Source organism: Protopterus annectens, chromosome 8.part0 (genome assembly GCF_019279795.1).
Source record: "Protopterus annectens isolate FY-2018-M chromosome 8.part0, PAN1.0, whole genome shotgun sequence".
NCBI lineage: Eukaryota > Metazoa > Chordata > Ceratodontiformes > Protopteridae > Protopterus > Protopterus annectens.
In genome coordinates, this window is record NC_056741.1 from 1,889,903,669 (window position 1) to 1,889,929,631 (window position 25,963).

The following is a 25,963-nucleotide window of genomic DNA, read 5'->3' on the forward strand; positions in this document are numbered from 1 at the left end:
GATGTTTCCAAAGGAGACATCATCGGGCGGAGATCGTGGGGAGCCCTGACTTTCCTCCCAGTCAGTGTCTTTGGTGACAGACTCGGGGATGGAGTCAATGTGCCTCCTTTCGCACAGGTGCGTCTGGTGGACCTCCTCGGGGGGAGATTCTGGGGAACAGCTGGAAGCCTGGGGCTCCGAAAAGAGAGAAGCCTGCAGGATTGGGGCAGGCTGTCATAGAAGTGAAGGACTGGAGATGTCGGGTCCAGAGTTCAGCTGGATATGAAGAGGATCCGGGGGGCATCAAGGACCTCGACACCGAAGTCAACAGGACCCTCTCCACAACATTGACCACCGATGGAGAGCAAGAGATTGGCGTTACAAGCACCTGCACTGAGGCACTCAAAGCCAGTGGAGCTGAAACCCCACACCTCATCTGCACCGATGGGGGTGTTGGTGTTGAGCTGCACAGCGCTGAAGCTCCGGGGAGAAGGGAAGGCACCAAAAACTTTGATACCGATGCCAAACCCTTGGAACCGGCGCCAAGCAGACTACGACTCCAAGAGCCCTCCAACACCACAGAGAAAGGGGCCAAAGAACTCAAGGCCATGGTCAGCATCGAAGAAAGCAAAAACGTTGACACTGGCCCCTAGACTCCAGCAACTCCGACCTCTGAAGGTCCCGCAGCCCTGAGGCTTGGGAAAGGAGGACACCCAGAGAGGGAAAGGGAAGGACCCCCCGCTGCCAGTGGGGAGGGGGTGAGAAGGACCCCCAGCTGGATCTGAGCACACAGGAACTGTCTCATCAGGTGGTCCACTTCTCTCTCTGATAAGCTATGGGATGACCTGGCAAAGGAAGCCTAGATGCAGTCTGGGAGTGAAGTCTGGGGGAGGCTGAATCTGGGGGCTCAGGAGAGACTTGGCTGAGGGAAAGATAACCTAGGCTTAGTCTTAGGAGAAGGTTCATCAGCAGCAAGAAAAGATTCTGCAAGCTTCCGCTTTTCCGAAGGCCTGTGGTCACCAATTTCTCTCTCTCCTTCTCTCTCTCAGCTTTCTTATCCACATCCCTGCTTTTATTCTCGGACGACGTAACAGGAGCTTGAGTCCCTGCGCCCATACTAGAAGAACTGGGTAACAAACCCTTAAGAATCAACTTGCTGTATCTGTCCGTGAGGTACGAGAAGAAAACGCAGCACAAACAGAGCATCCAGAGTCTAAGTGAGGAACACCTAAACATACATCACACAACGTGTGACCATCCGAGGGTGGGAGTTTATGCCCACACCCATTCAATTTTTTAAAACCAGCACCTTTCTCTGACTTATCTGATTTATCAGCCATGACAAAAAGACAGAAGGAGGAACCTGACCAGAAAAGACTTAAAGCAAAGAAAATTGCTATCTATGAAGAATGCGAAGGGTAGGGAAAAGTTCAGAAACTAACAGGAAGGTTTGCAAAATGGTACCTGAGAAAGAAGATTCTCACAAATAGCCAAAAACTCGCAACAAAGATAGAGCTCAGATGACCCACTTGTAGCTGGAATGGTGGCAAACGAGATCTGAGGTAGTGAGGGAGAGAGGGGCATTATGGGTAGGGGTGGAGCTCGGTTTTGGCACCGTAGCTTGAATATACCCAGTTCGGCACCAATTTTGGTGCCGATACCCACAGGTTGAAGATCAAATTAAGACAACAATGTCAGATTATAGACACGGTTTCTAATGTATAATAATTCATTGTTGCAGTACAGTTTACTTACCCAGTTAACAAATTTAAGATAACACAACATAAAAAAATAAACCTCAGTTCTCTGACAGAAGAGAAGATAATCAGTGATGCATCCTAATTTCTAGACTGCAGTATAAAGATAAGAGAATGAACAAGACGGAGGAAGAAAGAAAGACAGAGGGAGAGAGACAGGGAGAAAAAGATGCAGAAGGGTCCTTTTTATGACACACGAACCTTACTTTTATCTAGAAGCTCTGTAATATCTGTCAGCTCTATTGGGTGCTAGTGTGTGTGGTTTTGGTTGCTAACTGCTAGCTTTCATAATTTTCTATACTGTCCATAAAAAAGAAAGGATCATCCATTCTAAGTCTGAGACCCTCATCATCTTCATATGTATTTTTCTGGGAGAGAAGTGGCCTTCTGAAAGCCTACTCAAGAACTCTCCTATATAATTTATAGTCTCTGCAAATGTGATCTGTTTACACAGGGAAGCCAGACAACTAAAAAAAAAAATGTGTGCACATGGTTTGTGTTTAAAGAGGGGTGCACTCAGTCTGCCCATTTAAAAATATTCCTTTCCCATGAAAGATAAAGGAGGTGTTCTTTTTATGTCCCCACCCAAGAAACTTCACAGGTACAAGGGAAAGTTCACAATTTTCCACATGAAAGGCGGGTGTACATTTTTCTGTAGTAGGAGAAACTAATGCAGGGCTCTACTGCTGTCTTATGGCTTCCTAAACTTTGTAGTATTTTTAGGCAAACAAGCTGTAATAATCAAGAGGAGGAGAGCAAACAGGACTGCTAAGAGAATATTTCAAAGTGGATAATACCTTCTTAGCAAGCTAAACTTTACGTTTATTCAAAATAATGCACTCTTAGTTTGCCATTTCAAACATCTACGATATAATTCTAAATGAGTAATGAAGAAATATTCAGTGGTGCTGCTGTTTTCATTTTTAATGGTTGAAGCAGTGGGGTCAGAAACTACTGCTTAGGTGCTTTAACGACAAGTTACGATCACTGTTTTGCAGATGTTTGCATGACTATCAAACTGGATGTATCCCACCTCAGCAGTACTAATGGAAGACTTAAATTTCTTCTTACTGGATTCTAATGCTGCCTCCTTAGATTTTTCAGTCTTTAAAGGCTTATCTGATATTTCTTATTTTTTTTTCTCCCCTTTTGCTGTTTCTCACTCAGTCTCTCTTTCCATCAGTTAATATTTTTTATGTTTAGGCATAGTAAAATAAGACAAAAGTACTTTAAATTATGTCAGTCCAACGACTTTGTTAAACTGCAAACAAATTTCACAAGACTAACTCATGCTCAGGCTGTAAATAAAACATGCACTCAGCGAGGTGATATTTGCTGCTGTCTAGCACAAAACCACTTGCTAATGGGTTTAGGGGAGAAGACATAACTTTAATTATTTCAAGGTCCAGAAAAATTATTTAATCTCAGATTGTACCATTTTTTTATTGAAAAATGGTCAGTGAAAGCTGATGCAAGCCACTACACAGATGAACTTGTCTGGTGCAAAAATAAAGGACCAGTGGCACTCAGATAATGGGAGGTAAAAAAAGGTAATTATAAATGGAAGTCTCACATGCTGACTCACTCTTTGTTGGCTAAAATGTCTTTGATCCCCCAGGTAAAAATATTGTGAAGACAGGTAGATATGACAGTTTGAATCTCACCCCTGCCTCACAACATTACCTGATTGCTGGGATAAACGTGCTTCTCTTCTGAGTGGTGTACAGTGAATAATCATTTTCCACAAACACTCTGTTGCCTCCAGTTTTAATACTTTTTTCTTTCTGCCACAATTTTGTCAACAGCAACTCTTTTTGCTGGTCTGACTGAATCTTTATTAATACAGATCTTTGTTGCTTTCTCATGGCCAGGTCTACAGCGTGCACACACACACAGACACACACACACACACACACACACACACACACACACACACACACACACACACACACACACACACACACACACACACACACCACCAGTACAATTGCTTACTTGTATTTCATTAAATTAACACAATCTGTCCCTTCCAGTTTCAAAGGCAGAAAATCTCAGTTTTTTTTTCTGGAGCCACTCGGGTCTTGTCTTGCTCTGTCTTTAATACTACTTTCAGAAACAGCTTTTCTTGTAAAGTCTCATACTCTGCCAGCCTTTTCGTAATTTCAACCTCTGATTTTTGCAGTGTTATCAGATCATCAGAGTAGCTAGTTAAAACATCTTGTGTTTTTTTTTTCAGTTATTTTGCTAGTATATTATTACTGCATTATTTCACTTACTTTAAGCACCTCTGAATGTATTCGATTTATCTTTTTTCTAGTTTACTGGAAACAATATCCTGTACCAAAGCTGAAATTAGAACTGCTTTTTGCTGACCAGCTATAAGACTCTTCCCAATCAAGAGTTTTTCTCTTTTCCTTTTCAAGTTGACTTTCTGTTACTGTCTCCAAATGTCTTCTTTGTTGGAATCTAAGCAGTGTAAGTAACTGAATTTTATTCAAGTTGATTGCTTTAGGGGCTTTTTTCCACAAAGTACAGTTTTGTACCTACCATAAATATAGATGTTCGAAGATCCACATTGCTGCAGTCCTTACACTTGGGGTAGTCCGCTGTCCTCGGTCGGCCCGAATATCAAAGTATAAGGCTGACGTCGGTCAAGGCGCATTTGACTGACATCAGGACGTCAGGGTACAAATGCGCATGACCGACGTCATATCCTCAGTCTTTTCTTGCCCCAGATGTCAGAAGACCCTAAAAAGAAAGGTCAAAACCAAAAGACAGCAAACAACCAACCAACCACCCTTGCACTAAAAATATGTACAATATATACAATACACACCATATTGACAACCCAACCCACACAACCGCCTCTAACTACAGAGGGGAAGGAGGGAGGGTAAATTGGACTGCAGCAATGTGGATCTTCGAACATCTACATTTATGGTAGGTACAAAACTGTACTATGTTCTTCATCTCACATTGCTGCAGTCCTTACACTTGGGTAGAATCCCAAAGCAGAGGTAAGGGAGGATGGCAAAACTATAAGGAAGCAGGAGCTGCCAAAATGCCCTGCAAAATAGCAGTGGCAAAACCAGCCCTAGATTTAGAATAAAGTGGAAGGTGATAATGCCTAGAGAAAGTATGCACTGAACTCCAAGTAGCTGCCTCCAAAATATCTTTAGTTGCCACCCCTCAAAAAGCTGTCAAGTGGCAGTAGCCCTAGTGGAATGAGGCCTAATCCCAGCTGGAATCTCCTTGCCATGATGGGAATAACAGAAAGCAATGCAAAACCCAATCCACTTAGAAATAGTTTGTTTTGACACAGGCTTGCCCTGAGAACTCAAAGCAAAAGAAACAAATAACTGCTGAGACTGCCTGAACCCTTTAGTTCTGTCCAAATAATATCGCAACTGCCTGTGTACATCTAAAGTGTGCAAAATCTTTTCCCCTTTATTTTGGGGATTTGCATAAAAAGTAGGCAAATGAATAGTTTGGTTTAAAGCCACACTAGAAACCACTTTAGGCATAAAGGAAGGATTAGTACGTAAAGATACCCTATCCTTATGGAAAATTAAGAAAGGCTCAACCGCCATAAGGGCCTGCAACTCAGAAACCCTTCTTGCAGAGGTAATGGCCAACAAAAAGCAGTCTTCCATGATAAATATTTCAACTCGGTAGTAGCTGCAGGCTCAAAAGGTTGTAGAGTGAGTTTCTCCAACACAAAATTGAGATCCCAAGCAGGAGTAGGAGCTCTACGTGTGGGTCTTATATTCTTTGCCCTCTAAGAAATTGCTTGAACAAAGGATGAGAAAACAATGGTGGGTCACAATCATAGTGAGCCGAAATTGCTGCAGCATGAACCTTAATAGAAGAGAAGGACAAACCTTTGTCCAGTAACTCAGTAAGATATTGAAGAGCCACACTTAAATTAGGCTCAGAAACATCAAAATCCTTTGCTGCACTCCAAAATAAAAATCTCTTACATTTATCTGTGTACACTTTCCTTGTACTAGGCCTTCTAGCTTCCAAAATAACATTTAAAACTTGCTGTGGAAGTTGAGACCCACTATGGTTCAAAACAGAATATGCCAGGCTGTTAGGTGAAGAGAGTGAAGCTTGACATTGAGCAAATGACTGTCCTCCTGAGACAACAGGTGTGGAATCGAAGGCAAAGGCCATGGAGGCTCCCGTACCAGGCTTCTCAGTAATGGGTACCAATGCTGTCGAGGCCAATCTGGAGCTATCAAAATCATCCTTGGCTTGTCCTGTCTTGCCTTTAGTAGTACCTTTGGGAGGAGAGGCAGAGGTGGAAAGGCATACACATGAAGATTGCTCCAATTGAAAGAAAGAGCATCCACTTTCCAAGCTGTGGGATGAAACCTTTTCGTGCAAAACTTTGGCAGCTGGTGGTTTAGTGGAGAAGCGAACAGATCTATGTCTGGAGTTCCCCATGACACTGTCAATTTCTGAAATACATGAGGATCCAATTTCCACTCGTGGGGATCCATAATTGTCTGCTCAACACATCTGCTAAGGAGTTCTGTGCTCCGGCAGAAACCTTGCCTGAAGATTTAGCTGTAAACTGAGAGCAGTCTCCCACAAAATCATTGCTTGCCTGCATAGAGGATAAGAATGTGTTCCCCTTGCTTGTTGATGTACCACATGACAGTTGTGTTGTCTGTTAGAATCAACACCTGCCCTGGAAGAAGTAAATCCTTGAAAGCTATTAATGCAAACTGGACTGCTAACATCTCCTTCAAGTTGATATGTAGATGTTGTAGTCTGGCAGGCCACTTGTCTTGTATCCACTTTCCATTCAGATGAGCTCCCCAAGCTTTGTCTGAGGCATCTGTCGTTAGAATCTGACTCGCCTCTGGCCGGGTCACAGAGAGTCCCTTGTTTAGGTGACATTCCTGAGCCCACCACAACAATTCCTTTTGAATGCAAGGTATTATTTGAATGACAGTGTCCAGATCCTGGCAGTGCTGTGTCCATATATTTTTGAGATACCATTGTAACTTCCTCATATGCAGTTTGGCATTGGGAAGCACCAGAATACAAGATGCCATGAACCCCAAGTCTTGAAGGACTGTCCTTGCAGTCAGCCTGGACTGATGAGACAATTGATGAAAGTAAAAGGAAAGATTCTTTTGTTTGTCCGGGGTCAAAAAGGCCATCTGGGATGCTGTATTCAGTCTTACACCCAGAAAGCACATGTCCTGAGAGGGTACTAGACTGGACTTTATTTCGTTCACAGAATACCCCAGGCATCTTAGCACTCCTATCACATATTCCAAATGATGAAGAAGCTCGTCCCTTCCTTGAGCCAGAATCAGGCAATCGTCCAAATAAGGATAGATCTGTATTCCTTTTAGCCTGAGGAAAGCTATCACTGGAGCCAGAACTTTCGTGAACACTCTGGGCAGTAGATAAGCCAAAGGGCAATGCAGAGAACTGATAATGAGAAGTCCCAGCCAGAAAACGCAGATACTTCCTGCAACTCAGTCTGATAGGAACATGAAGGTAAGCCTCCTTGAGATCCAAAGTTACCATCCAATGATCTTTGCCCAGCAGAGGTAAAAGCTGTTGTAACGTCAACATTTTGAACTTGGGAATGTCCAGATAAGTGTTGAGGGTAGATAAATCCAAAATTGGTCTCCACGTGTTCCCTTTCTTTGGTACTAGGAACAGGCAAGAATAAAATCCTAGGCCCACTTCTGGCATAGGGACCGGCTGTATGGCCCCTATTTGAAGTAACAGAGAAATTTGTTTGTGAGCCTCTATTCTTTGTTGAGGAGGAACGTCTGGCATGCCTTTGAAAGGAGGCAAGGTATGGAAATAAAACCTGTAACCGTGGTGTATGATATCCAATACCCATCTGTCTTGGGTAATCAAACTCCAATTTTCCTTGAAAAGTGCCAACTTTCCTCCCAAAGGTGCTGCCAGACGAGAAGGCTCTGGAAGCTGAAAAGGTAGGTCATTGGGTCTGTTTACGAAAGGACTGCCCCCTGCCCTCACCCGAAGACTGTGCAGGTGAACTCCCTGTTCTAGGCCTGAAAGAGCCCTGAGCTCTGCCCCTACCACGTCTAGACCTACCCCTAGACTGGGAATCATAAGAAGGATACGTCCACCCCTTGGTAGGCCAATTTCTACTAAACTTCGGAGGCTGAACCTGCAAAAAATCTTTAACAGTCTGCATAGACTTAGCCTTGTCTTCCATTTTCTTTAAGACTGCCTCAACAGGAGAACCAAACAACACATCAGATTGTAAAGGAGCATCTAAAATCCTTGTCTTAACATGGTCAGATAAATTCTGATCCCTCAGCCAAGCGTGCCTGCGAAGAACTGACCCAGTGGCAGCCACCCTAGACGAGGCCTGTACAGCATCAAAACCACATTGCAAAGAATGCTTACCCACCTGATCAGAAACATGTACTAAATCTTGCAACTCTTTACACTCAATACCTTCCGCCAGAGCATCTACCTTAGACTTCAATTGTGAAAGGAGATAGTTTTGGTATTTCAACATGTGAAACTGGCAATTCAAAGCCCTCATAGCTAGGGTGGAAGAAGTATAAACTTTCTTTCCCCATCTATCCAAAGCCCTGGCCTCTTTATCTGGAGGAACCGGATTTTTGACAACAGAAGCCTTAACACCTTTAGGCCCCTGACTAACAGTTTCTGGGTCTGCCCTAGGACTCTTAAAAAGATACTTATGAGCTTCAGGCACCCTGTAATACCTATCCGGTTTAACAGGAGCAGGAGGCAAAGAATCAGGATTAAGAGAAGCCTCTGCAAAAACATCTTCCACCACATCCAGAATAGGAGGTATAGCCAAAGGTCTATGCTGGGGTAAAAACAAAAATTCCCTAAGCCTTTTCCTGGAATCAGAGAAGTCCTGACCTTCCCACTTAAAATGCTCCCTCATGGAATGAAGAGTCTCTGAAAAAGAAAAATCCTCAGGAGGAGAAGCAGAAGGAGTAGAATCATCCACATCAGAATCAGAATAAGGAGAATACTCCTGCAAGTCTTCAGCCGAAGACTCTGAAACATCCGAGGCCTGCTCAAAACTCCCTAGCTCAGGTTCCACCCTAGGTCTCTTATCAGGAGGGGGCAAAGAACCTCTAATCAAAGTAATCAAATCTTCTGCCATTTTAAGCATATGCTTCTTGGGCACAGTTCCTGAAGAACTAGGGGTGACACCAACTGAAGCTAAACCTGGCCTGCCTCTGGGAGAAGCCTTGGAAACAGAAGGAGAGGGCCTAACCACCCTAGGAAGGGAGGGTAGTACAGTAACCTGAGAAGCCCCTTCAGCCTGACCTGCCTCCTGAGAGGCCACATCCTGCAATAACAAAGTCTCTCCCTGGGACTCCAAAGAAACCTCCGGCGGAGCCACCGGCTCCACCGACACCTCTAAAGAACCGGCGTCCGGTACGGATGGTTCTTCTAGCCTAGGCTTAGCTGCTTTGTCCTTGCGCTTCTTCGAAGAAGCGGGCGTCGGAGCATCCGACGGCATTTTATAATTGCACCGCTTCCCGAAGACTAACCTGGCACAATCTAACCTTCTCTTTATAGTGCGCTTATTGAATCTAGCACAAGAGCGACACCCAACAACGTCGTGCTCAGGCCCTAAACAAGGAATACACAAAGTATGATAATCTCTATGCGGTATCTGTTTCCCACAAGAAATACAGTTATTCACTTTTTCTGACATCCGGTATACCACTGAGGCAAGAAAAACTAAAATATTCTAACGGGTACTTAGCCAACTTTGACTCGGTCTGAAACTCCGAATTCGAAAAATTTCAGAACGCCGAACGGCACTTGCAACGCTGCTTCTGCATCGGACCATGCGGCAAAAAAGACTGAGGATATGACGTCGGTCATGCGCATTTGTACCCTGACGTCCTGATGTCAGTCAAATGCGCCTTGACCAACGTCAGCCTTATACTTTGATATTCGGGCCGACCGAGGACAGCGGACTACCCCAAGTGTAAGGACTGCAGCAATGTGAGATGAAGAACATCTACAGTTTCACACTGGAAGAAGTCCAACCAACCAATTGATCAGTGTGTAGCCTTATACAAAGAAATCACAAAAATGTAAGGAATCTCGAACCACAAGCCTCCCTCCTGAACTACCAGAGTGCGATGTGCCAATGATTACTAAAGTGAAAAAACAACTAATACGGAAGGGGATACTGCTCTTTAGTAATGAAATTCAAGTACCGGAGCAGAGGACTAGTAATAGCTTCCATGCTACTGAGCAAAAGTTATGTTGAGGTCAAATAGCCACATCTTCTTGTTTAATTTCTCCAACTCATGATGGGAATGGATCCCACTGATAAATCAAAGTATGATTAAAGTTCATGCCATTAGCACTGTTACAATCTTTGATTCCAGGAGTTTTCTGTACTTACAACTATATTTATGCCTTTTCCAAATTTCTTGCCTTCTCATCTGATCCTTCTCCTTATATCCTTCTTTTGATTTCTGGCACATTCAGTTGCTGCCTGATTTTTGCCTACTTCTGGTTTGGTTTTCATTCCCATTTGACCCTGTTATGCTTCTGCTAAATTAAGCAGGGAAGTCATCTTAGATTTGTTCTCTTCATGTTTCAAAATTTTCACTATGTTTGGATCCAATGGGGTCAGCAAATAATGAATGTAGTCCTGTGACTGCTAATCTATATATGCAATCAGTTTTGAAGAGGTCCACACCTCCTTCAGAATGGTGAATGCATAATCTTGGTATACACTAATTTTTATATATAATTTAATAAGCATGAAGCATTTTCTTGTTTGCCTGTCTAACTGATCCGATACTTTTTTTGAGTCCAGTCAATCACCTGAAAACTGTAAGTTACAACAAGAAGATCAAATTGATTTATAGCTTCAGCTTTCTTCCTACATGTCAGGGCTGTTTCCGGTATTAATTTTAGTCTTCTAAAATATTCTTTACTGAGTTTTGTTTGCATTTGTTCATGTTTTATTGTCAATCCTTCATCAGTTCCTAAATACTTATACATACAATACTTATACACTCCCTCCGGCTCAAGTTCCTTTGTATCACATCCTGTCCCAGACTGATATTTTTTGGTGCTGCAGCTCCCCTGCTTTAAATGTTGCTTTTGCACATTTGTCAAGACCAAATTACATTCTTATATAATTTGAGAAAGGTTTGCCACTTTCAGTTTTGCTTTCACCTCATCTGATGAACTACACTTTTAAATCGTTCACAAAAAGAAAATGAGAGGTCTTTACACGCTGTTGTCTGGGAGCCAAACTGTAACCATTACCTGATTTGTTAAGTAGACAGCTTAATGGCTTAGGTGCAAGGCAAAAGAGCAGCAATGACAAATAGTCACCCTAGAATATCCTCCGTTGAAATTTAATCCCTTATATAATAATTTGTCCTTTATCATGACTTAGTTGTAAAGTGGTTTGCCACTGTTTCATGGTCAATGCAATACAATTGATCAATGTAATTTATCCATGAATGTGGGATGCTGTCAAGCACCTTTTTGCAATCTTTCCCTAACGTATTTAGATTCTTCTGTTTTACAATTTACAAATGATCCATGTTTATATGACTTTCTTTTATTAACCTTCTATTTAATTGCCATGATTAAGTTTTCTTTCAAATGACTATAAACTCTATCAGCATCAGTTCCAGTATATATAGTTTATATATCGTCGGAAGGCAGGTTATTGAACTATAATTTTTAGGACAGCTTGCAGGTTGACTCATAAAAAGGGTATCATTTTTTCCTGTTGTTAACCATGCTGGTGTTTGTTCGGGGTGCACATATAATTCAGGGCTAAATCTTTATGCAACAATGTTAATACTTTTAGCCAGAAGTTACGTACTGCATCTGGGCCTGTGGTTTTCCATTTAGGAGCTTTTCTTAATTTTGTTTAAATTTTGCTGGCCGTAACTTCATCCCATTTCATATCCTGTGCATTTGAATTTCTTAGAATAACTTTCACTACTTCTATCCATTCAGAATCTTTGTTATGTTCCACAGGGTCCTCATAGATATTTCTTCAAAATGTGCCTATTTCTTCTCTTTTTTTGTGTGTTTCTATTTCTTTTGATTTGTTTTCCAATTCTCTATAAAACTTTTTGGGGTCATCAATGAATGCTTATTTTGTACTTTTCCTTTACACTTACCTACACATCTTCTAAGTTTTTCTGCCTGTGCAATATCTTTAGTTTATTATTTATAATAGTATACAGTATATCCTGGTCTCTTCTAATACCAAACATTGCTTTATCGTGTCTATCTTTCTAAGTATTTTTGGTTGATCTGTTCCCTCTTCTATACTGTTTTAACAGTGACACTTCTTGTCTTAATTGCTTTATAATTTTCTCTATGTGATACTTCCATGATGCCATTTGATTTCTTCCCTACTCTTTCCTTACTGCTCTGTATTTTTGTGGTAAGACTTTATTGGTTATTCATTTTGCTGCACAGTAATATATCCTATTAATTCTGTTATATCACATGAATTTCTGTTAATAGTCTTGATTACTGTGTTCATTTATCAGTCTTCCAACATTTTGGGTCTTACTGACTTTCTGTAATCTATTTCTTTTATCAATCTTAATATGTCTATCCATCTCTGTTACATTACGCAAGTCTTCTCTTAGATCTTTTTCTTCTAAACTGAGGGCATGTTCTTTATTTTCTGTTTCCTGAGGCATTCCACAGAAAGTTCCATAACATCTTCCTGTGACGCATTCTCTTCAGCGGCATCCTTTGCTATATGTTGCTCTTTCATATGGGAACTCACTGGCCTATCACTCCCACATCATTGACTGTGTCAGAGATGCAACCATTTCTTGCTCCTTCCCTTGCTGTGCAACACCAATTGAACTTCTGTACTGGTTTCCTACTGAAGGCTCCAGAGTATCTCCATGTGGACACTGATCAGATGCTTCCTGTTCCACCTGTTTCTCTTTAATTTCAGGACTATTTCTTCAAAAACTGTGGTATCAGAGGAAAAGGAGGGAAAGCATAAAGCAGTCCCGGGGCCAATCATGTATCAGAGCGTCCCTTGGTGACTCCACGAGGGGAGATTAGGGCAAAGCAGCTGCTGCATTTGTGGTTCATGGGAGATGCAAACAGATTGCAGCAAGGCTGACCCAAATGATGGAAAATTTCAATTGCTGCTAAGGGATTGAGAGACCACTCGTGAGGTAGAAGGATGTTTCTGCTCAGTTTGTCTGCAATCATGTTGGAATTCCCAGGAATGTGTGTTGCTGTCAGAAAGTGGTTTGAAGCTATCACTCATTGCCACATTCTCAGGGCTTCACGCCATAAGGAATAGGATCTGGATCCTCCCTGTTTGTTGATATACCAGACGACCGACATGTTGTCTGACTGGATGGCAATTGTACCCGACGGAAGGGCAGACTGGAATGCTTGCAACGCTAGAAGCTCCGCCCTCAGTTGTAGGGCATTTATATGGAGATTGGCCTCTAAAGGGGACCAAGTGCCTTTGACTGTTTTTCCCTGAAAATGCCCCCCCCCCCCCCAGGATGGGTCCGTGGTCACTATGGCCTTGGGTTAAGGGGGCTGAGAAAGGGCGACTCCATACCTCCTGTTCTGGCTTCATCCACCAATTCAGATCTTGTTTGCAACAGTTTGTTATGCGGATTGGAAAAGACATGGGGTGCATTAATAGAGATCACTGTGACACTCGAAGCCATTGAAGCAGCCTCATGTGAAATCTCGCCAGATGATCTAGGGTGACTGTTGCTGCCACTGACCCTAGTAGTTGTAAGACATAGAAAGCTAGGACTATGTCTTGAGAGAGTATTGTTTGGAGCTGAGATCTTAACATTTGTAATCTGTGATAAGGTAGAGCAACCAGGCAGGATCTGGTGTCGAATGTTGTTCCAGTGAATTCGAAACTTTGAGTGGGTGTCAGTTTTGATTTCTCCTTGTTTATTGAGATGCCTAAGAGCTCTGCCAGTTCTAGAGTCTAATGTAAGGCATAAAGCAGTCGATGATTGGTGGGGGCAGTAAGGAGTCAATTGTCTAGATAGGGAAACACCTGAAATCCTTGCAGCCTCAAGTGAGCTGTTACTACTGCAATACATTTGAACACCCAGTGGGCTGTGGTGAGACCAAACGGCAGTGCCCGAAATTGGTAATGACTGGCTCCCAGCTGGAAGCGGAGATATCTTCTGGACCATTTGTCCATTTTTATGTGGTAATGCACATCTTGAAGATCTATCTTTTTCCAGAAATGGAAGGAAAGACTGAACCATGACCATCCGGAATTTTTCCTGTTTGATGAACTTGTTCAAGATACTGATGTTCAGAATTGACCTTCAACCCCCCCATCTTTTTTGGCACTAAAAAGAAACTTGAGTAAAATCCGGATCCTACTTGGTCTGGTGGGACTGTTTGGATGACTCTTTCTTCGAGCAGCTTTAGAATTTCTTAAGCTGCTGCCTCCCTCTAACTGAGTGGAATGTCTGGGATTCACCTTTGCAGCTTTGGATAAAGATCGAAGGGGATATGGTAACCTCTGGCAATTATTGTCTGCACACAGGAATCTGATGTTATTAAATGCCATGCTAAGTGGTGCAGACAGAATCGTCCCCTGACTGCTTCCAGAGGCACGCAATCAGGCCACTCTTTAGGAGTGCTTATTGGGCTGCCCACGGAAGGAATAGCTGGAGCCCTGGTTACGCGAGCCCCCTCTGCCGTGGGAGGGGCATCAGTTCCCCCCTCTGCCCCAGGGGGAAAACTCGCCACGTGTGTCATGAAAAGGCTCTTGGGACTTCCTGAACCACATCTTTCCACTTCTCTGATTCCTGGTATAGGATCTTTGAGGGGTGGAAAAACGCATGCCCACAGCAGACAGGGTCTTTACATCCTTCTCACACCTGGCTAATGTGTCTTTAACTTTTGGGCCAAACAGAGATGTAGCATCAACGGGAGAGGTGAAGAAGGAAGACTTGAAAGGGTCCACGAAGTTGCACAAGTGGATCCAGGTGTGACATCTCATGACAACACCTGCACCTGCTGCTCTGGCCGCTCCTTCAGTTGTATGCGCAATCAACTGCATGGTTGAGTTAGAGATGGATTCTAGGGTGGCAAGCTGGGAGACAACCTTGTCAAGTACCTTATCAGACACTGCTCCTGCTAAGGTTTCTGAGAGTTCAGTGATCAGGTCTCCTTGAAGACCGGTAAAAAGTGCCAAAAAATTCAATGACCATATGGCAAAGGTCAATGAAACACAAATCCGCTTCCCTAATCTGTCCAACGTCTGACAGTCGCAGTTTGGAGAATGGACAGTAAGACTTTCCTCTGCGAGTTCCTTCTTCGTGGCCGCCACCACCACCATAGCGTCTACTGCCAGGCCCTTGGACCGGTGGGGTTGATCCCCGTGGGGGGGGGGGTATTTTGTCAGGTCTCCGCAGGATTGGCTCAATGGTGTCTGGGGCCTTCCAAGCACACTGCACAATGAGCTTGACTTACTCATCTGCAGGCAGGGTCACCCAGGAAGTAGAGGGTCAGGCACAGAAAGCCTACAAGAAGACAGGTTCCTCAGAGGAAGGGTTGGTGGGCTTCCAGTCACCCCTCTGCTTTAAGATCTCTAGTATGTCTCCAATGGAGACATCTTTAGGGGATGACCATGGGGACCCTTCCCCTTCATCATAATCCGTATCTTTGGTGAGAGATTCTTCTGGTAAATCAACATGCTTCCTCTTGCACGATCTCTTATGGGGTGGCTCATAAGGGGGGAGGTCTGAAGAGGACTCCGAAGACAGGGTACCCTGCGGTAGGGTATCCTGCTGCTCCCATGCCCATTTCCACAGTGTAGTAGACTGTGACGGCTGCGAGCCAGAGGACAAATATATCTATATATATATTTATATATATATATATATATATATATATATATATATATATATATATATATATGTGTGACATTCCGGTGCTGGGGGTGCCAACTGACAGCTTGCTGAGGCGAGTGCTCTCTCCATAATCTGGAAGGCAGGCTCACCTGAAGAGGGATGGGAGCCCAGAACTCAGAAAGACAACTTTGGAACTGGGGTCACACCCTGCTCCCATGAGGCCACCTCCAGAGAAGGAGCCATGAGAGGACTCGAAGTTGTCAAAGCAACTGGAACCATAGATGGCACCGTGGAAAGAATCGGTGGTGTACTAGGGATCACGGTGCCGGCAGCCAAGTCATGGTCCCGTGGGTGGGTTGGCCCCAACTGAGCCAAAGTCCACAAAGCAGATTTCGGAACCACGGTGAGATCCACCAACAGTACCTAAGACGTTGGCATCAAGGGCTCCATATCCCATGGGAAGGTTGAAGGAGAAAGGTAAGTTGGAGTCTGTGGAGAAAAAACCTCGGCTCCAGGTGGGAGGGAGGTCCTAGAAGGGGTTGGAATTCTTCTGGCCGCTAAGAGTTGATCCGCAAGTCTCACTACATCAAGCTCCGAAAGGCTCCTGGTGGAGTGAATGGACATCCCCAATGGAGATTCTGGTCGGTCAATAAACGGACTGAGCTGCTGCCCAACAAAGGGATCAACAGACGGGGAAAATCAAGTCCTGGCTAGGGTTTCCACTTTTCGGCACTGTGATCGAATGACCAGAAGGTTGTGATGGAGGGGAAGTGAATAATTTTAATGGGGAAGCTATTGTTGGTGTCGAGAGGATCTGTGGTACTGTGGAAGGGGTCAGTACCATGCCGGTTATAGTAGTCAGTTCTATAGTCAAGGACAGCAGTGTGGTGGGGGTCTTAGGCTCCGGTGCCGAGACAGATGTTGGTGCCAATTTAGGTTTAGTCTTTGGTTCAGAATGAATCTGGCCCTTAGTAGTTTTCAGTTCCTGTGAATAAAGAGACACTGGGACCGAATGGCTCCTCTTCTTTGTTTCTTTCTTAGGAGGTTTTGATACCTCCGCCTCAGACAAAGCCTCCGAGAAAGAGGTTTTTAATAAACCCTTTAGGATCAACTTATTTTTACGCTCTGCTAGGGTGCGGGCACTAAAGTCCTCACAGAGGTCACACGCAGGTTGGACCTGTAGATGTGGCACTCCTAGACAATATATGCAGGAAAGACGCCCATCAGAGATGGGAATCTTCCTGCCACATTTATCACACTGTTTGAAACCTGTGGTACCTTTTTTTGTCAGTCATGTTCGAAAAGAAAAACAAATTATCAAACTGAAGACTTTCACGCGATCACCCACACAAACACACAGTAATAGAGAGGACAGCTAGCAAGAAGATTTTTTTTTGGATACCAACAACGGTAATGCAGAAATACCCAGAAGGGTAGAAAAAAGGAGAAAAAAAGAGGAAGAATACCAGTGATGGTATTAGGGAATTACCAGAGGTAAGGGGGAAAGGGAGAGACCAATACCAGCTATAGTAAAAAGGGAAATACTGAAAACGGTAATAAGGGAAGATAACAGCACTCACACACTAGTTTAATAATATCTATGAAAAAAAAAAACGACTAGAAATAACAAGGTTTAAGATGGAAAAATACTTAGCTTGAGAGCAGGCCTAACACATCTTGAAACTCTACATGGCAAACGAGATCTGAAGGGGAAGGGAAGAGAGGCACTATGGGTAACCTTAGCTCGAGAGTTTTTGGCTGGCACGAGCTTGTTATATCAGCTGAGCACCAACTGTCATGAATAAATGAAGAGTGGCAACATCAGATCCTGAGTTGGACTGTCTACACTAAATCCTTCACTTTGCAGATATTCCATAAAGTACAGTTTTGTACCTACCATAAATGTAGATGTCCGAACTGGATAGCATCTGCAGTCATAACAAGTGGGTTGTCCTGTCGTCAGGCAGCCCTGCAGTCGGCCGGATTCCAAAGTCCGGGTCCGGCTTCGGCTGATGTCGCACTCCACCCGACGTCATCTCTGTTGGTCTTCGGGTATAAAAGCATCAGCCGACGCCATTTTCCTCAGTGTTTCTTGCCCCAGATGCCAGTAGCCCTCTTGCAGACTAAAATTTGGATAGATGCCAATGTTTCCAAATAGATAGAGGTAAACACAACAATAAGCATATATGTACATATATACAAACAAATACACCATAAAGACTCCCCAACAGCTAGCTATTAGGAGGGTAAACACCCTAGGAGTACCACAGAGGGGAAGGAGGGAGGGTAATCCTGACTGCAGATGCTATCCAGTTCGGACATCTACATTTATGGTAGGTACAAAACTGTACTATGTCCTTCATGGATGCATCTGCAGTCATAACAAGTGGGTAGAATACCATAGCCAACTAGGGAGGAGGATAAAAGTAGATTATGGTGTGTTTAGGATCCCTTGCAGTACAGCAGTGGCAAACCCTGCTCGGGATCTGGAATATAGAGGCAAATTATAATGCTTGGCAAATGTATGCACGGAGGTCCAAGTAGCCGCCTCAATAATGTCTTTGGTTGCCACTCCTCGTAAGAAGGCTGTGGTAGTGGCTGTTGCCCTTGTAGAATGAGGTCTTATGTTCTGTGGAATTGGTTTTCCATGGAAGGAGTAACAGTATCGTATGCAATTTCCTATCCATTTGGAGATTGTCTGTTTGGAAATAGCTTTTCCTTCCCTTCCTGTTGCATAGGCTACAAAAAGTTGGTCAGTCTTTCTGCTATTTTTGTTCTGTCCAAGTAGTAGCGTAGCTGTCTATGTACATCCAAGGTATGCAGTATTCTTTCCCTCTGTTTTGTGGGTTGGGAAAGAAGGTAGGTAGGTGGATTGCCTGGTTTAAAGATACTCTGGATACCACCTTGGGCATAAATGTAGGATTAGTTCTCATGGACACTCTATCTTGGTGGAAGATTAGGAAGGGTTGCACTGCCATTAAGGCCTGTAGTTCTGAAACCCTCCTTGCTGAAGTAATTGCCAGTAGGAAGGCAGTTTTCCATGACAGGTGTTGTAGGTCTGCTGTTGCTGCTGGTTCAAAGGGTGATAGTGTCAACTTTTCTAGCACAAAGTTTAAATCCCAGGCTGGTAATGGTGGTTTCCTTGGAGGTTTTACATTCTTGATTCCTCTGAGGAACTGCCTGAGCAAAGGGTGCGAAAAACAGGTGGATCAAAGCTGTATTCTGCTGAAATAGCTGATGCATGTATCTTGGAGGAGTAGGACAGGCCTCAATGAAGAAGTTCGGCCAGATACTCCAGAATGTTAGGCATATCTATGTTTGACACATCTTTTCCTCTTTCGGTACTCCAAATGACAAACCTTTTCCATTTTCCAGCATAGTTCCTTCTTGTTGAAGGCCTGCGTGCTTCAAGAATAATGTCTTTAACTCTTTGGGAAAGTTCTGGATTAGCTGCTGCTATGTGATGTTCCATGCAGTCAGTTGCAGCGTTTTAGGTTTGGATGTATGATGCTGTAGTTGTTCTGAGTTAACATCAAAGGCATCAGGGTATTGGCCACATATTGTTCGAGACATGCTCTTCAGTAGTGGGTACCAGTGTTGTCTTGGCCAGTTTGGGGCTATCAGGATTATCCTTGGACGTTCTTCCTTGATTTTTAGTAGTACCTTGTGTATCAAAGGAAGAGGTGGGAATGCATATGCTGTTAGGCCTTTCCAGTTGAAGGAGAGTGAGTCCACTTTCCATGCTAGTGGGTGGAATGTCCTTGTGCAGAATTTTTGAGCTGGTGATTGAGAGGTGATGCGAATAGGTCTATCTGTGGCATTCCCCATTTCTTTGAGATGGTCTTGAAGATGTCCGGTGCAGCTTCCATTCGTGGGCATCCAAGTGGTTCTGCTTAATATGTCTGCTAGAGTATTGTCTTTCCCCGTACAAACATTGCCTGTAACTGAATGTTGTAGCTGAGTGCCAGGGTCCACAGCTCCAAGGTCATTCTGCATAGGGGTATGAATGAGTGCCTCCTTGTTTGTTGATGTACCACATGACTGTGGTGTTGTCTGTCCTTATCATCAACTGGCCCTCTTTGAGGAATGGTTTGAACTTTTGGATTGCCAGTTTTACTGCCAGCATTTCTTTTAGATTGATGTGCAGGTGAAGTTGATCCTGTGTCCACAATCCTTGCACGCATTTGTCCAGCATGTGGGCCCCCATCCTAGGTCTGAAGCGCCTGTTGTGATGGTCTGGCTTGGTTGACATCTGCGAAAGGGTAGGCCTGGGTTTGACTGGCATGCCTGAGCCCACCATAGGAACTCCTGTTTTAAGCATGGAATTAGTGGGATTTCTGTTTCTAGACTGTGTCTGTGTTGGGACCATAAATTCTTTAGGTACCACTGTAGTTTCCTCATATGTAGTCTGGCAAATGGGACCAAGATTATGCATGATGCCATGAAGCCCAAGGCCTGCAGAAATTTTCTTGCTGTTAACTCGTTCAGTTTTGTTAGTGCCAAGAAGTAAAGAGGAAGTTCTTTTGTTTTTCTGTAGTCAGGAATGCCATTTGTTGTACTGTGTCCAATTCCGCCCAAGAATGTCCTTGTTTGGGATGGTATCAGCCTTGACTTTTGTAAATTGACTGTGTATCCCAGTCCTTGTAGCAAGTAAATGACCCTTTGTAAATCTGTTGTCAGCTTGCTTTTGTTGTCCCCTTGTAGTAGGCAGTCGTCCAGGTATGGGTAAATCTGAATTCCCTGTAGTCTGCAATGGGCGATTACTGATGCCAGGCATTTTGTGAATACTCTGGGCAGTAGATAAGCCAAAGGGCAATGCTGAGAATTGATAGTGCTCTGATCCTGCAAGAAATCTGAGGTATCTTCTGCAGATTGGTCGAATGGGGACGTGCAGGTATGCCTCCTTGAGATCTAGAGTTACCAGCCAAGACTCCTTGCCCAGCATGGGAAGAAGTTGCTGTAGGGTCAGCATTTTGAATTTTGGGACAATGATGTATGTATTTAAGGTGGACAGGTCGAGAATTGGTCTCCAACTTTTTCCTTTCTTGGAACTAGGAATAGTCTGGAATAGAACCCCTTTCCTTGTTCTGCTGTTGGCACTCTTTCCACAGCTCTCATGTTTGCTAACTCCATTATCTGGTAGAGCCTCTGTTTTTGATTTGGAGGTAGATTTGGCATTCCTCTTTGACTGGTAAAGTGTGGAAGTGAAACCGTAACCTTGATCTATGGTTTGTAAAATCCACTTGTCTTTTGTTATGTAGTGCCAGTTCTTTGAAAATAAGGTTAACTTTCCGCCTAGAGGAGCTGCTATTTGTTCCCTGGTAGGCGGAGTTAGGATTAAGTCACTGTGGTTGTGCTGATGTAGTGGCAGTGGCTGCGTCTGTGCCTCTGTTGTTACCTTGCCACTGTCGTCCTCTGTAGGCACCTCCTCTGGATTGGTTTCTGCCTCTGGAACGTCTATTCCTGCCCCTTTGAAATTTTGTGGAGTCAGGAAAGGACCAATTTTGGCAGGCCAGTTCCTGCTAAACCTTGGGGTTGAACCTGCAAGAAATCTTTAACAGTTTGAACAGATTTTGCCTTTTCTTCCATTTTCTTCATAACCTGCTGGGCAGGTGTACCAAACAAACTTGTCTTGTCCATAGGAGCATCTAGCAACTTAGCTTTAACATGATCCAGTAAAGCTTGTTCCTTTAGCCATGCATGCCTTCTTATCACTGTGCCTGTCATGGCTGATCTAAATGAAGCCTCCAGTGCATCATAGCCACATTTTAAGGAATGGTTGCTAACCTGTTGTATGTTATTTACCATCTCTAATACATATTTCTTATCAAGAGATTCATCAGTGGTTAGTTTTTTAGTTAACTGATCAAGCATAAACTCTTGGTATTGTATCATGTGAAACTGACAGTTTAAAGCTCTAGCTGAGAGAGTAGCTGAAGTGTAGACCTTTTACCCCATCTGTCTAATGACCTTGCTTCCCTTTCAGAAGGAATAGGGTTTTAGCTGTGGTCGCTGCTACTGCCTTGGGACCCTGGGATATAGTTTCTGGGTCTGCAAGTGGGGCCTTGTAAAGGTGGTGATGAGTATCTGGCACCCTGTAAAATCTGTCTGGTTTGGCAGGGGCTGGGGGTAAAGAATCTGGAGCGGAGCAAACATCATTGAAAGCATCATCCACCACAGAGAGAACAGGAGGTATAGCTAAGGGCCTGTGCTGTGGGAGGTGCAGAAAGGTCCTAAGTCTTTTCTGGAGTCTGAAAAATCCTGTTGCTGCCATTGGAACTGTTCTCGCGTGGCATGCAAGGTTTCCCCAAAGGAGAATTCTTCTGGTGGGGAAGCAGCTGGAATGGATTCTTCAGCATCAGAATCTTCAAAATTGGAGAAGCGAGCCTCTGGCTGGTCAGTTATGTCTGATTCATCAGCAGTATCATCAGCAGACACTGGCTCAGGGGCTCTGCCCTAGGTCTCTTCTCTGGGGCTGAGAGGCCCTGTCTGGGTGAGATTGAGATCCTCTAATTAAAGAAATTAAATATTCTGCCAAAGAAAGCATTTGAGAACTAGAAGAGGGCCTGGATGTGGGGGGGTTTAACAGGCACTGATTTAGTAGTCTTGGCTGCTTTAGCCCTGGCGAAGGCCTTAATGGACATGGCTGCTGGAGGCCTAGCAGCACCACGTGCTGGGGTAGAGACATCCAAGGGATGGTGTCTGATAAGTCAACCACCGTAGTGGGTAAAATTTCTGAGGTCGATTCAAGAGTTGTAGCAGGGGCCTCAGTTGTAAGAATAGGTTCAGCTGTACTTTGATCAGTTTTCTCGGTTTCGGCCGAAACCGAGACACTCGCGGTTTGCTTTACCGTGGTTTCGGCCGAAACCGTGGACCGCGAGTGTCGGTCTTTATCTTTGCGTTTTTTGGAAGATTGGGTAGTCGGAGGATCCGACGGCATAATGTACGCAAAATCAGTACCGAAAAACTGTTCTGCAAACTCCGACCGACGCCTAAGCGTTCGTCGGTTGAAGGAGGCACAGGCCGAACAGGCTGCTACGTCGTGGGCTGGGCCTAAACAAGGCAGACAGTGAGAGTGGAAATCTTTATGAGGTATTTGTTTCCCACAGGTTAAACAATTGTTAACTTTTTCTGACATCGGCTGAGGCAAGAAAGAGTCCCCAACGGGGTACTTAGCTTTAGAAGTCTTCGAAGTAGTATTCGGTAGAAGTAATCTCTGGATCCGACCGACCAGCACTTGCGAACAGCTTCTGCTTCGGGCGCCACGCGGCAAGAAAGACTGGGGAAAATGGCGTCGGCTGATGCTTTATACCCGAAGACCAACAGAGATGACGTCGGGTGGAGTGCGACATCAGCCGAAGCCGGACCCGGACTTTGGAATCCGGCCGACTGCAGGGCTGCCTGACGACAGGACAACCCACTTGTTATGACTGCAGATGCATCCATGAAGGACATCTTCAGCTTCTATTTGTTTAAGTTTTTCTGTTATACATTCCCGCTTTGTGATTTTATTTTCTGTGCTGTGAAATTTTCCATATCTGGGTGCCTCTGCCTGTACTTCTCTTGAATTCTTTTTGAAGCTGCTTTTTCGTGTTTATTAGTTTGGTTTTCTTACTTGTATAAATATTACACCATATCAAATCTTTCTTTCCCATGTCCATGTTTCTTTTTTATACATTTCAAAAATCTCTAGGTTTTGTTCTTTATATTTTCACACTTCCTCAGTAGCTTGTTTTTACAAAAAGACCAAGGTTTTTTTCTATATAACGTTTTTCATGAATCTGTTACATTAATGAACACAAATTTGCATCTGAAGCTTTTGACAGTTTTTCTTGGACAAGTGTTTTCCTTTCCTACAATTTCTCTCTTAATCCTTTTGAATATCTTCCATATGTAAATTTAGGGCTTCTTGCATAATAGTATTAATACATCATTTCTTTCTTATCCACAACAGCCCACTCTATCATCTTTATGGCTCTTTTTTGACCTGTCAGTTTTTGTGTTTTTTGTGGACTACTACTTCCTTTTTACAATGGGGGCTCATCTTCCCTCTCAGCCTGACCTCACCCCATTGTAGGAATGTTTCAATGCCTTAAGAATTCTCCACTGTCATTTTTTCCAGTCCTGGCACCAATGCACCTACCAGGATTGGGCACTTTTTTATTTTTTAACCTATGTCTTCCTGAATGGACTTGTGAATAATACTACAGATTTATGAGAAACCTCTGTTTACATTCTTGCTCCTAGATATGTAACACCGGGTCTTTTCAGTACTTCAACTCTCCAAAGACTATTGCAAGTTAAAATAATTCACTGTCATGAATATGATAACCTTGTACATTATCCTTATGGCCAAAACACTTAAGTTAATAATACTGAAAGAAGCAATAGCAAATATTATAAAAAGCACAAGAAAACAATATTAGTACAAAACAATGCAATATTAAATGTGATGCACTGTCTATAGCAAACTGGTGGAGATGTGAAGAAGAAAAGCACTGTTCTACACTAATCTCTGTATTCTCTGCAAGATCATACCTAGTTGGATCCTTGGGCCCATCCACCTAACTGGCTAATAAGTAAGTAAATACATAAATGCACAAAATGACAGCCACCATACCTCAGCTGTTTCTGGTAGCTTACTCATTTCCATTCTCATAACAGCATTCTGTATCAAAGCATGAGCTTCATGGCATGCATATATGAATTGCTCCAGTCTCTAAAATAGAAAAAAATGCAATGTTAGAAATTAATGTAATACTTCTACAAAAACAATATGCAACAAACAGAAACAGCTAGCTGTGAGACATACTGTAATTGTAGAACTTTGAGAAAAAAGCTCCTGAAGCAGTCAATAAACTTACTTGCAGCCAGAGGCATCAGTTGTTATGTATTCTGATGTTCAACCAGTTGATAATCCTCTTGCAAGATTCCAAAATCCCAGCTTCATGCTTCTGCTCCTCCCCATATCAGTTAAAAACACTTCTTGCAAAATTAACATAACCTCCTACATGTCTAGTCTTAACAAGAAAACTTATGCTAATAAATTCTTGCAATAAATATTACCTGTAACACAATAAACAGATGAAAAATATGTTGTCAAAGTTGTCAATAGGATATCAGTAAAACAGAAAAACTCAAACCTAATCTAAAAAGGGGGGGGCACTGATATGGTATTCATGCTGCAACAATTTTTTTCTTCCTTGGTTACTTTATGTGTCACTGATACAACTGCACCACTTTTCTTCACAGGAAGAGAAAATAATCAAGAAACCAATTATAAGTCCAAAGAAATGGCTGGTTAAAAAACTGTACTGTTAGCTTTTCTACATGAAGCTCCAATTTCAAACAGGAGGCACAGCATACTAACATGACTCAATTGTTTACATGAAAATGTGTTGAGACTTGGGAAGCCAAAGGTACACAGGAAGTGACTGCAGAAAGATACATTATGAGAGAGAAGTAAGAAAATTCTGTTTTATAAAACAGACAGCAGACTACAGGAAGATACTCTAAGTAAGACAACCTGTTTTATGAAACAAGCGTATACTGCCTGCCAGGGCATACTCTAGGATCAACAGAGTGGCCAGCAGACCAAATGGAAACCTATTTCAAGTAACAATTTCCAAACAAAGGTTGCTGGTTGTCCTGAGTCTGTGGAATCAACACTATAGGTATAATAAGTTATATGGAATTAAAAAAAATTCTTCATGTATGCTGATTAAAAGATGATGTCTGGATGTGAGGCTTACTGATGTTATGGTGATGACAGCAGTTTGAGGAGATAATGCCACAACTCTCATCATCATCGTTTTATCTTAGGAATCCCAGACAAAGAAAAAAAAACAGAAACATTTTGGAACACCTTTTAACTGTTTTACCAAGTCACTACAGAAGTAAAAATGTACCTGTGTATATTTTTGATGGGAAAAATTCCATCTCAGCACAGTACATTTTCAGTGAAAGCCTAGGGCCAAAAGCTCTACAATATACTGTGAGTGTGTTAGGTCAATTTAAAAGTACATGTAATTTGACAAACATTTTACAGCTGAACGATGCAGTCACAACATAATAAAATACACATAAAAAAGCTCTACATGTTAGTGTAATGTAAAAGTATATGCAATTTGACAAACATTTTACAACTGACTGAAAGTCACAGCTTAATAGAATATACATTTATGATCATTTATGACTTTATCATTAAATCATTTATGATTACATTTTTATTTTTATATATAAATTTATATATACAATTTTACTTATATTGTTATTTATTTTTGATTTATGATTTTTGAGTCAGGTCTGCTGAAAATATCATTGGTGCTAGTTTTCCCTCCTCACAGGACCTGT

At 43.0% G+C, this 25,963-nt stretch overlaps 1 protein-coding gene across 1 annotated transcript in view; it reads right to left on the reverse strand.

Moving 5' to 3' along the window:
- Positions 1-25,963, reverse strand: part of PLEKHG4 (pleckstrin homology and RhoGEF domain containing G4) — a 3,374,045-nt gene that overhangs the window by 1,993,642 nt on the left and 1,354,440 nt on the right. The window contains exon 9 of the mRNA XM_044079537.1: positions 24,231-24,329. Coding sequence (XP_043935472.1) covers positions 24,231-24,329 — 99 coding nt within the window. The remainder of the gene's footprint in view (positions 1-24,230; positions 24,330-25,963) is intronic.